Here is a 12,212-nt window from a genome sequence, read left to right on the forward strand (position 1 = left end):
TTTTACCCAGCCTCACTCATACATGAACTGAATCTGTGCAGTGATTACAACAATTGGGATGCCATTTGAAAGATAATCCTTGTTTTTCCAAAGCCCTGTATCTTCTTCTTCTGGAAAAGTGCATGGCTGTTTTTGGAAGGTTGTATTTTTGATTTTTAAAGTGAGAGAGATAGTTAAGGAGAGAGAGTGGGAGAGAAGGAAGGAGGAAGGAAGAAATATGTTTAGGAAGAGGAGGAAGAGATAGGGCTATAAAAAAGAAGTTTGATTGATGTTTCTTAATTAGCCAGTACTGCGTTGTTTTGGTATCAGTCTTCCTGGCATAGGTATGAAAAAGGAACTAGAAATAAGAAACTACAAACAAATCATTCCTCTTTGACTGATAAAGACCACTTGATCATTTTTGGTGTTTGTATATACTATTAAAGTGTGTGAATGTGTACATACATATGTTAAGGCCTATTTGCAACTATTCTGTTATCTGAAAATTGATAGATGAGATTCAGTGAGGTGCAGAGATAAATGGTGAATTCAACACTTAAAAAACAGTTTCAATTATGTTTTTTCTTAAATCCAAGTAGTTTTAATGAATTCCAAAACAGCAGTTCAAGAATAAGTTAATAGAAGTCTCAATCTGTTTTTAACTCAATGAAAAAGTATATTTAAAAATCAATTTTTTTTTAGAAAATAGAAGGTTTGTTTTTTTTTTTAAAAAACTTACTGTGTTTTAAAAAGATTTGAATCAAGTGATTTAGCTACATCTTGGCTGGTCTTACCTATGATAGAGATATAAAATGTAACTCATATATGCAATATATACATATATGTATGTATATATGTATATATATGTACATGTATATATATACATATATATATATATTTGGGCAAGTCATTTCTCTCTGGGACTCAGTATGCACTCACATACTTTTTTATGAAAATTTTTTTTATTTACTACATCTGAAAAGAATGCATATACAAAGAATTGAGACATGAGAAAAGCATTGGTTTCACACTAATGAATCTATGAGAATTAGGATTTGGGGAAGGTGAACAAGATTCCCTAGATATTTAAAAAATTGGAAACTGCAAACCAATAGTTTTCTTATAAAATCTGTACACACGCACACATGCGCGTGCACACACGCACACACACACACACATACACACACACGTGAAGCACAGCTTTTGTCTCCTAGCAATCCTAGTAATTTAGTCCTTTTAGATGGGCTTCTCCAGGCCTCATTATAACATACACGGGAACCAGAGGAAGCCCTGATTGACGGAGTCATCGTCCACATCCAGCTGTTGAGGGCCCTCAGTAGAGTGTGATCCCACTTACTGTGTGCCATGGTGTGATTTACCACGCTCCGCTGCTTCACAAGAAGAGCCAGGATAAAAGACACACGGAGAGAGAGAAGCTATACATATCTCAAACACTTAACATGTCACGTTATTCACTCCTTCCTCTATGGGGTAAGCAGGTGTCTTAATCTGACTGAGTATGGTACATAGGGAGTGAGGTGTCAGCACTTATGTAAAATGGCTAGAGTGGTTTACATAATTCATACATTGACAGAATGTCTATAAAAGAAAATTCTAAGGGAAAGGGTAGGGTCAAATAGTCTGCCTGAAATATCCATTGGATTACATTTCAGATCATCATCTGCCAACTTGAAGTTTCCTTTTCATAAACACGTACTAAAATTCAAATATAGCTGCATGATGCAGACTTTCTTTTGGGAAGAGATGTAGTATGGTGGACTGAGGACTCAAAACACCTAAATGTGAATCTTGACTGCACCGTTTATTAGTTGTGTGACCATGTCCATACCCCTAAACCACTCAGCCTCACTTGCTTCCTCTATAAAATGGGAATAAAGTTATTAACAGTAGTAATAATGATAGCTAGCACTTATATAACACTTTAAGGTTCATGAAGCATTTAGTTACTTGAACTTTATCACAACCCTATGAGGCAGGTGCTACTATTAACTCCATTTTTACAGATGAGGAAATTAAGACAGAGGTACATAGCAATATGGGCAGCTAGGTGGCTCAGTGGATAGAACACTGGGCTTGGGATCAAGAAGACTTCTCTTCCTCAGTTTAAATCTGGCCTCAGACACTTACTAGCTGTGTGACCCTAGGTAAGTCACTTAACCCCATTTGCCTCAGTTTCCTCATCCATAAAATAAGCTGGAGAAAGAAATGGCAAACCATTTGTATCTTTGTCAAGAGAACCCCAAATGGGGTCACAAAGAATGAGACATGACTGAAATGTCACAATAACAACAATATAACAATATACTTTATACACATGTAGTAATGGTTCTCCCAAAGGGAGACCAGCTGCATCTTCCCCTCAGGGTTCTAGAGGATCGAGGAATAGCGGGATGATTCTTTAATGCTATTGTCTTGAGCCCCTATTTTGGAGTGTCCCCCCTATTGTTAGCTATCAATAATGATGACTGTTATCAGAAGGTTGTTGAGCTAATGTATGTGAAAAATCTTTGCAGTCATAAAGTATTATATAAATGTGAGCTGTTATTATTATTATTCTTATCACTTTCATTATCTTATATTATTAATGATAAAAATCAATGAATATAGAGGCCAAATGTCAATACATGCATCTGTGTAGCTCTACTAATGATTAAGTATAAATAGCAAACACACTTGGAATAAGGTTATTGATGAGACTAACAGGGCATCCTAGTAATGACTCAGATCTAGATGGACATAAGAAGATAATAACCCAATAATAATGCAGAATCTACAGCAAGACGTAGGGCTTTGGAAAATGACATAAGAACATAACCACGAGGACTTGTGAGAATGTAGAAGATGTGTTATTTACCCATTGGCACTAGATATAAAATTTTGGGTGCTCATGACATACACACCACTCCCAGTAGAATATAAGATCTTTGAGGGCAGAGATAGTTTCATTTTTGGCTTTATACCCCACTGCCTAGCATAGTTGCTGGTACCTAGGGGGTACTTAAAGAAAGCTTGTTGGATTACATTGAATTGGAAAATAATATTTATCCAATATTATCTCAAGAATATTTTCTTTCAGTGATTTTTTTTGCAAGTACTGCACTAGTATGGGTTTTGATAATGGTCTTTCATCATCCACTCATTCTGTGAAGTTAGCATTAACAATTAAACTTCCCACATGTCTCAGCAGGACTATTCAGAAGAATATGAAGAGGCCAGGGGAAAAGGTAGCTTTCCCGCTATGATCACACCTGCTTATCTGAATGCGAAGAAAGCCAACGAACTGGCAAGTGATGTAAGTAGAAAGTGGAGGAGACCGAAGGGCAACAGAATCAATGAAGAAATGGGCTTTTTCCACCAATGTCCTTAAAGAACCTTAGGTAATGTCAATGTTGAAAATGAGAGGGAAGAGGAAGGTGCCTTGGACTGGACTGCAGGGGTCTAAGGTTCTCATCTTGGCTCTTCCCTTCGTAATTCCCTTTGTAATCTTGGGGAAATCACTAGACTTTGGCAAGCCTCAGTTTCCTCACCTGCAAAAATTTAAAAAGATCAGATGATCTCAAAGGCTTCTTCCATGTCTAGCAGTCTCTAATTCTATGAAACTGAAGTAACATAGATACCTAGTCCCCAGTTTCTATGTTGCATCCAGGGACACTTTGGACATTATTTGTTTTTTGGAGGTTATTGGTAGTTTCCTGCTCCAGTAGGAATTTGTGTAAACAAACAGGATAATTGTGCTTCTGGTCAATTTGGGCTCATGCAGATGTTGAAACATGCATGCAGACATGAAATGGCTTCATATGAAATTCAGCACTGTGGGTGAATATCTGATTGGGTAAACACACGTACTGGGCATCTGATTGCACTGGTAAAGCCTAGTCAGTAACCTGACTGCCTCATGAAGTCTCAGCCAGCTGGCATTCCTCAAAAGACAGGCTAAAATTAAATTACACATTCTCCAATACCCAATGAAGTGCTCCATATAAATCTCTAAATGCAAAAGGTAATCAGAGGCAAATCATCTCTGTTTCCATCTTCCATATCCTTCTTTTGAGAGAATCACCAGGATGTCAAATCTTATTGCAGTCTATTGTTTATTAAAGATAAAGAGGAGTTCCAAGCATTGAGCCTCCTTGCTTATAGAACCATTGGCTATGTTACCCTTACTCTGCCTTCTGGTGAAGGGAGAAGTCATGAAATTCACATCATTTAGTTTTGCCACTCATTGATCCTAAGCTGATTTTTACCTTCCAGGGTGGAAACCTTCCTTCCATCTATATAGCCATTTGGTATAGGTTGACTGAATATATATGGAAGATACTCAAAGAGAAAAGAGAAGGGTAAAGTAGCTAACTGATAATCTGAAAGTGAACACATACTATGTAGCTTTGTGTCAGATTCAGTAGAGAAAAATTTTGCTGTAAACTAATTATGAGGCATTTTCAGTGAAAGTGGTGATCTCAGATCTCCTTTGTTCATCATTTCTTTCAGATAAAATACAGGCAGGATTTCAATAAGATGAAAGGGGCTGCTCACTATCACTCACTTCCAGCCCAAGACAACTTGGTCCTAAAGCGTGCCCAGAGTGTGAACAAACTTGTCAGTGAGGTGAGTGAGGAGGGAGTTGCCTGTGTTTATGGGCTTACCAGGGATGCTGTTACATGGCATGGGCAGGGAACAAGATATTCTGATGATCAAATACTCTGGTTGATCTATGCATTATGCATAGGTTAGCAAATTTTTAAAAATAGAATAAGACACAATGCGTCCAACACTAAAACTCTTATACACATAATTGATTCCTTGATGATTCAAAAGGCACCATGCAGAGATACCTCAAGATTATCAGCATAAGTATTAGTTACTGTTGTACTGTAGATGTGGGGGAAATGCCATATGGAACATTTATTGAGGTTTCTAGATGTCAGACACGCTAAGTTTTCCTGTAGCTTGTTGGCTTTGTATATAGTAGCTTTCAAAGACAAGGTATCAAATTCCAAATGTTGGTCATTGCTAAAACCCAGAGGCAGGAAAATGTTCTTATTCTCAATCACTATATAGATCCCAATGAGTACAAATAATGAATCCCCAGAAATGGCCTCATGTACTCAAATTTGGACTATTTGAAGTTAGAATTATGTTAAATGTGGTCATTGGTTCCAGCCCAGTGGAAATATGTAGTGAGAATTCAAATAATTCAACCGCTTCAGAGTATTCTTTATTCACATTCATTGGAACTTAGCTGTATGCACCTCTTATCTGAAGTGAGAAAGAGTGTTGAAAGTACTCATAATCCTGGTGAGCATTAATTCGGATTAAAAAAAAGACTTGAAACTATGCTGAGGGCCCTTCCCCAATTCTAGCTTCCAGGGACTATTTCTTTTATAGGAAAGTGTTTCATAAACACATAGATCTGAAACAGACCTTAGAGACCTTAGGGGGTCCAACCCCCTCATCTAACAGTTTAGAAAACTGAGGCTCTGAGAAGTGATTGCCCCAAGGTCACATAGATAATGGCAGAGATAGGGCTGGAACTCAGATGTGACTTATACTCTGATGCTCTTTCTTACTACTACTCTACAATGCCTCTCCTTAGACTTAGTTTCAAGTATTGTTAAATAGACAGCATCCGTATATTTAGAACACAGTGAGGTAAGAATGAGAAGGGAGTTGCCTGTGTTTATGGGCTTATCAGGGACACTGTTACGTGGCATGGGCAAGGAGCAAGATATTCTGATGATCAAATACTCTGGTTGATACAGAAGCATTATACATGGATTAGCAAATTTTCAAATTACAACACAGGAGATGTATGTTGCAGGATTTGGGGGAAGATTTTTCCAAGATTATGCTTTAAGCCCTTAAAAAAAGGATAAATTACAAGCATGTATTTCATAATGTGTCACATGAAATGGAGCTGCGTTTCCATTTGTAAGAGAAGGGCACCAGGGAGTCTTCAAATTACTTTTGACCATGTGTTTATCTGTGGAGACAGATCAACTGAGACTCTATTAATGGTAAGAGGACTTCATTTGGCCTCTCCACTACCCATAGTGATTTGGGGTCAATTTAATAACTATTGCATAGCATTTCCCATTCTGCCATCCAGGGTTTCTTGATCAGTCATAAATTAGAAGGAACTCTCCTAATCTCTTTATGGTGTCTAATCATTATCTGTTAAACAGTTGCAAAAATTTTTCACTTGCCTCGTAGGAGCCCAAGACAAGTGTTTGAACTAGATAAAAATTTGGAGGGGTTCAGTAAGGAGTGGATGATTAGAGCTATATTGATATGGAGGGGTGAGGAAAGCATGCTTATTTAAAAATTCTTTTAAAATCCTTTAACTTTTGGGTTGAAAATTTTCTAAGTAAGTCATTCTCAATTCCTGTAGAGGCTGTAAGGGCCACTTTGGGGTTTGGTTATGTTGTACCTCATGATACTTTGGTTTCTAAGGTGGAGTATAAGAAAGATCTGGAAAATAGTAAAGGCCACAGTATTAACTACTGTGAGACTCCTCAGTTCAAGAATGTCAGCAAGATCTCAAAATTCACCAGTGATGTAAGTTGTCAATGCCTTTATGTGTAGGCTTTGTAGCTCTTGTCTTCCTAGCTTCTAGGGATACTAATATGCTTCTGTTAACGTGAATGTATATGTATGTTTCAGATAAGCATGGCAGGAACGTAGGTGGCTATTGAATGTAGTAATCACTACTGACAAAATGGATTACGTAGAATTAAATTAGAGTGATAACTAGCTATTTTGATGCTGTGGTTAAGTAGCAGTAAACATGTCCTCAAATCAGTGGTGGTGAGGGAGACCCTGACGCTATCTGTTAGGGTCAAGTAGAAACTCTCTTGAGGCCACTGCTGGGGAGGCCCTATTTGGAGAAGGAACAAGGCAATACTGAGTGGGGAAGGAGTTCTCCTTGTATGTGACTGTGGGGGAAACTCACTATTTGATAATGTCCTAGTTTAATTAATTATTCTTGGTAAATCATATGAGGCAAATGTAATAAAATTCTACAAAAATGAAAATAAAATGATCTTTTTAAGTTGCATAATCTTTTAAACTTATTATTTAAATTTTATACCTTCTAAATTTCCATTCTTGAGGGCAAATTCCCAGTTGCCTTACCCTAGTTTCGGCTTTGTGTACAATATATTCCTGACCCGTGTGAAAGGATGTAATAAGTGTACCTCAATTCTATACATGATTTTTACTTGATTTTATTCTATCACCTTATTTCACTTCATCATAGACTTTAGAGTTAGAAGGTACGTTAGAAATAATCCAGTTTAACCTACTCATTGAGTAATCCTTACTATAGTATTTTTGACAGAGGGCCACCTTTTTTAATCCCTTTAGAGAAAGGGAGCTTGATGCCTATCAGCACCGCTTGTTCCACTAATCAATGGTTGTATTCATTAGTAAATTTTCATTTATGTTGAACCAGAATCTTTCTTTTTGTAACTCTATTATATCTAGTCTACCTTTCCTCTCTTCCCACTGGTTCTAGTTTGCCTTCTTCTGCCCATTGATTCTAATAGAGCTAGCTGGGAAATATTTTAAAATGGAACAGGAATTTTTTTTTTTTTTAGATTGTTCTGAAAAGCAAAATGTGTTACTATGAGCAGTGATCATTAATATCATAAAGATTTCTCAAATGCCTACTTACACTTGTACAGTACAGAGTGATTAGGAAAGATACAATTCTTGCCCTTCAGGGAAATAGACCATTTACTTAAGTAGATGTGTTTGGGCCATGTTTATTATTATTTGTTGTGCAAGTCTGCACATGTCAGTCTTTTGTTCAAGAAGCTTCAATGATTTTTTGTTCTCTCTGGGATTGAATACAAACTCCTCTGTCTGGAATTTAAAGCACTTCACAATCTGTTTTTACTCTATTCTCTCAGGCTGATTGCATAATCCTCCTTGTCAGGCACTTTTACATTCTCACCAAAGTGACCTGCTTCCTGTTCTCATCTAGAATGTTCTATCTCCCATCTTGATACCTTTGCCAGGGCTGGTCCTCATACCTTCAATGCTCTCTGTCTGTCCTATATTTGGGAACCCCAGATCTCTTCAAGATTCAACTCTTTATTCACTCATTTGTTAATGTCCTTTCTCCAGAAAATATTGTATATATATTTTGCATATATATGTGTTTCTACTTGTTTTTGTATAGGTTGTTTTCCCTAGTAGAGTTGAAGCTTCTTAATGACTGGGCCTTTTTTTGGTCATTGTATCCCCAATATATGAATATATGATATATGATCATACATGATATATGATATATGAATGCCACATAATAGGTATTTAGTAATAAATTCTGATGGGTTGAATTGAATTTGGTCAAAACCCAAAGTTTCTGATTAAAAACCAAGTTTATATATATATGTGTGTGTATATGTATGTGTATGTGTGTATGTATATATGTATATATAATATAGTTAGAGATATATAGATATATGTAGATTGATAGACATCTAGATTGATAGATATCTGCATAAAGATAGAGATCTGGATAGGTATTTGTATATCTCTCTATATAGATATGCAAAGAGATATGCAGATATGCACTTTATCTATATAGAGAGATATACAGATATCTAGCTAGCTAGCTAGTTATCTAACTAGTTATCTCCAAACTTTGTGTGTGTATGTATATACACACACATATACATATATAGTATGTATTTTGTGTATATATACACAAAGACTCACCTATGTAATACTGATACTGAAAATATATGTGGGTATATATACCCACATTTATCTATGCTTTTAAAAAATGCAACCATCAAGAAAAGAAGTGGCTTATAATGCCTTGTTGCAGTGCTTGGAACTGGACCTTGCACATAGTAGCTACCTATAAATATTGACTCATTTGAGTGACTATAACCTGATTAAATGCTACAGGTCTTTGCATTGGAAGAAGAGAATTGAAAAACTTCTGTATTTTCAGATGAGGCTTAAAAAATCCAATTTTCTTGACTTTAAAGAACCTATATTTTTCCCTATATGCTTGCCAGGATGTACCAGCATATCAGCCAATGTTCTGCTGTGTAATTCGAATTCTGAGTTAAAAAAAAATGCTATTCTAAGCTGTTATACCAATGCACTAAAAACAGTTTTGGTGCATTGGTGTAACAGCTTAGAATAGTAAACACCTTAATGAAGTTATATTTTATCATTTCTTTTTTGATTTTGAGACTGAAAAAATGAGGATTGTTTTTCTTGTACTACTTGGGTAAGAGAATGATGAAATTGAATGGTGGGTGCCTCTTTGCAGAATAAATACAAGGAAAATTACCAGAACCAAATGAAAGGCCACTATGAAGGTGTTGGCATGGACCGGCGTACTCTACATGCCTTGAAGGTCGCAAATCTGGCAAGCAATGTAAGTGTTTTTTTTTTTTTGTTTTGTTTTGTTTTGTTTTTTTGGGAGGCCAAACTGGCCAACACAGAAAAGTATTTCATGATATTTCATGGAAGGGGAGGAGGGAATTTTGACCAGTTTTCTTTTATACTTTTTTTTTTTTTCCTATCAGATGAATTTTAAAACTGACCCACTTATAACACCATAGCTTTAAAATGAACTAACCCCTAGAATGTAAATGTTATTGACTCTGTTTCCCAAAGGATTTTTATTAATTTATTCAACTTTCAGTTCATGTAGGAAGTGTATTGATACTAGTATTCCATAAAATAAGCTGCTATTAAATTATTATGCATGTGGTGCTAAGTTGGGGATATAGTAAGAGGGTGGGGAGGGGAAGGGTCAGGCAGTTATAGGTTTATAGCTGGAAGGGGTCATAGAGGTCATCCAGTCCAATTCCCTCATTTTATGGATGAGGATACTGAGGCTTAGAAAACTTGTGACCCTCCCAAGGTCACATAGTATATATATCAGAGGTGGGATTTTAATCAAAATCCTTTGACTCCATAGGTAGTGCTCTTTCTGCTATGTGAGATGTATCAGACATAAAAATCAACTAGTATTATGTCAATTGAATAGAAGAAATAGGATCAACTAGTGTTTTTTTGTTTTTGGTTTGGTTTTTTTTTTTTTTTTTTTTTTTTTACCATGCAAATAATTAAATTTTCTTACTGGGTGATGACCTTGAACTCACTTTGGTGTTGGTTTTTATTATGACTCATAGTCAAATAATTTATGACTAAGACTTTCTCCACTCCCCAAATTTGCTGCTGTTGCTTTCTGTGTGTTTCAGATAGCCTATAAATCTGATTATAAACACGACAACGTTGATTACAACTACCCAGCGACTCTTACTCCTTCCTATCAGACAACTATGAGGCTCATTCCCCTGAAGGATGTAAGTTGATTTCCAAGATCCCCTTTTGCTTTTGTTGCTTGTTTTGTTGTTGTTTAGACATTTTTCAGTCGTGTCCTACTCTTTGTGATTCCTTTTTTGGCTGTTTTCTCGGCAAAGATATTGGATCGGTTTGCCATTTCCTTCTCCAGTTCATTTTTCAGATGAGAAAACTGAGGCAAAGAGGGTTAAGTGACTTGCTCAGGGTCACATATCTAGTAAGTGTCTGATGCCAGATTTGAACTCAAGAAGATGAGTCGTCCAGACTCCAGGTCCAGCACTCTGTGCACTATGGCGCCACCTAGCTTAATATTCCTCTAGTGGAGATGAGATGAAGCAACAAACTTGAATATTTTAAGGTGGTCGATTGAAAGAAGAAAATGTAAAAGTTTATAAATATCAGAAAGTTAGTGTCTGGCTGATATTTTCATTGTCTTATTATAACTTTGCTCTACTGTCTTATGTTCCCACTGTTTCTTTTTCTGGACAACATTTTAATTTATCTGCTGGAAACAGATAACTTCTTTGCTGTAAAACTGCTTAGAAAAGGTTGGGTACTTTTAGCATGTCCCTTGTGGTGCAGAATCCTTTAAAACCAGCAGGTTTATTTAAACATATGAAAATCCAGAATGGAGATCTTCAAGTTTTATATAGTCAGGCCACATAATAGCAGGGCTTGTTATCATATGGATTTAGAGATAAACAGGAATCTCAGTCAGGTTACTTCCCACAAATCTACCTGCTATGTGCTGGGAACATCTGATAGAATAGTAAACCTCGAACATGGTTCTTATTATCAATTTGTATAGAGACAGGTGGTGGCATAGATAGAAGATTGAACCTGGAGTTAGGAAGACCTGGGTTCATGTCTTGCCTCAGAGATTTACTTTCTGTGTGACCCTGGGCAAGTCAATGACTCTCAAACTCAGTTTCTCCATTTGTAAAATGAAGAGGTTGGATTTTATGGCCTTTAAGGTCCTTTCCAGATCTAAATTCATGATCCTATTATCCTGTTTCTGTCTCCCAATGCTAGCATTATAATCTTGCTGGACAAAAATATGAAAAAAACACAACTCCCTTTATTGCATTTCTGTTCTCTTAGTTGTAGTCAGAATTAAGGGTAGACAGGCCAGGCAGCTGCCTCGGGCACAATACTCAGGGAGCACAATAAGGAATATTTTTACTATTCCTTTTTAAAATGCATGTATTTTAATGCCAGAACACACAGTTCTTTAGCTCTGTGTGTATTATAGAGTAGACTCAAAGCTTCATATGGACAGTATCAGCCAAGGAACTCAGTTTTCAAATGCGGGATTGGGGTACAATTTTGCCTTGGAAATTCTAATACCTTGTCCCTGTTCTGTCTCTGTCCCAGAACCATGAAGGCAGGCTAAAGGAACAGAAATGGGAGTTAAATAGAGGTACTGAGTTAAAGGGAATTCCATTTAGAAGGACTGTCAACATTAAATGTCATTAAAATTAGACTTCACTCTATGGCAAAGAGCCCCTTCAGAACCTAGATTGAAGCAATATACACGCATTTCTGATGTCGCAAGGAGGTGATTAACTGTGCTGACTGTTAATTATGTCCTACAGTGAAAAATAATTGTGATCTGCTCCATATTTAATGCCTAGTTATCTGGCAGGCATATGCAGCTTAAAAATATATTTTTCATTACATTTAATCTTGCAAAACTCAGAATCCTAATTCACTTCTTATGAGACGATCATTTCTGCTACTGAATTAATATGTTAGGAAACTAGCATACGCTAATCTCATTAGTGCTTGACATTGAAATAACTTTATTTTTTCTACTTTTCCTATATCCCAATCTCAGACCATGCAAAAGCTTTATTCTGAATCATTACCTAAAAGTCTAA

At 36.4% G+C, this 12,212-nt stretch overlaps 1 protein-coding gene across 1 annotated transcript in view; it reads left to right on the plus strand.

Annotated features, from left to right (window-relative positions):
• NRAP (nebulin related anchoring protein) overlaps positions 1-12,212 on the plus strand; it is an 84,177-nt gene that overhangs the window by 17,174 nt on the left and 54,791 nt on the right. The window contains exons 9-13 of the mRNA XM_027852166.1: positions 3,188-3,292; positions 4,489-4,605; positions 6,451-6,555; positions 9,290-9,397; positions 10,230-10,334. Of these exons, the coding sequence (XP_027707967.1) occupies positions 3,188-3,292; positions 4,489-4,605; positions 6,451-6,555; positions 9,290-9,397; positions 10,230-10,334 (540 nt within the window). The remainder of the gene's footprint in view (positions 1-3,187; positions 3,293-4,488; positions 4,606-6,450; positions 6,556-9,289; positions 9,398-10,229; positions 10,335-12,212) is intronic.

The sequence above is a fragment of the Vombatus ursinus genome, unplaced genomic scaffold, assembly GCF_900497805.2.
Source record: "Vombatus ursinus unplaced genomic scaffold, bare-nosed wombat genome assembly UNPS02009205.1, whole genome shotgun sequence".
Lineage (NCBI taxonomy): Eukaryota > Metazoa > Chordata > Mammalia > Diprotodontia > Vombatidae > Vombatus > Vombatus ursinus.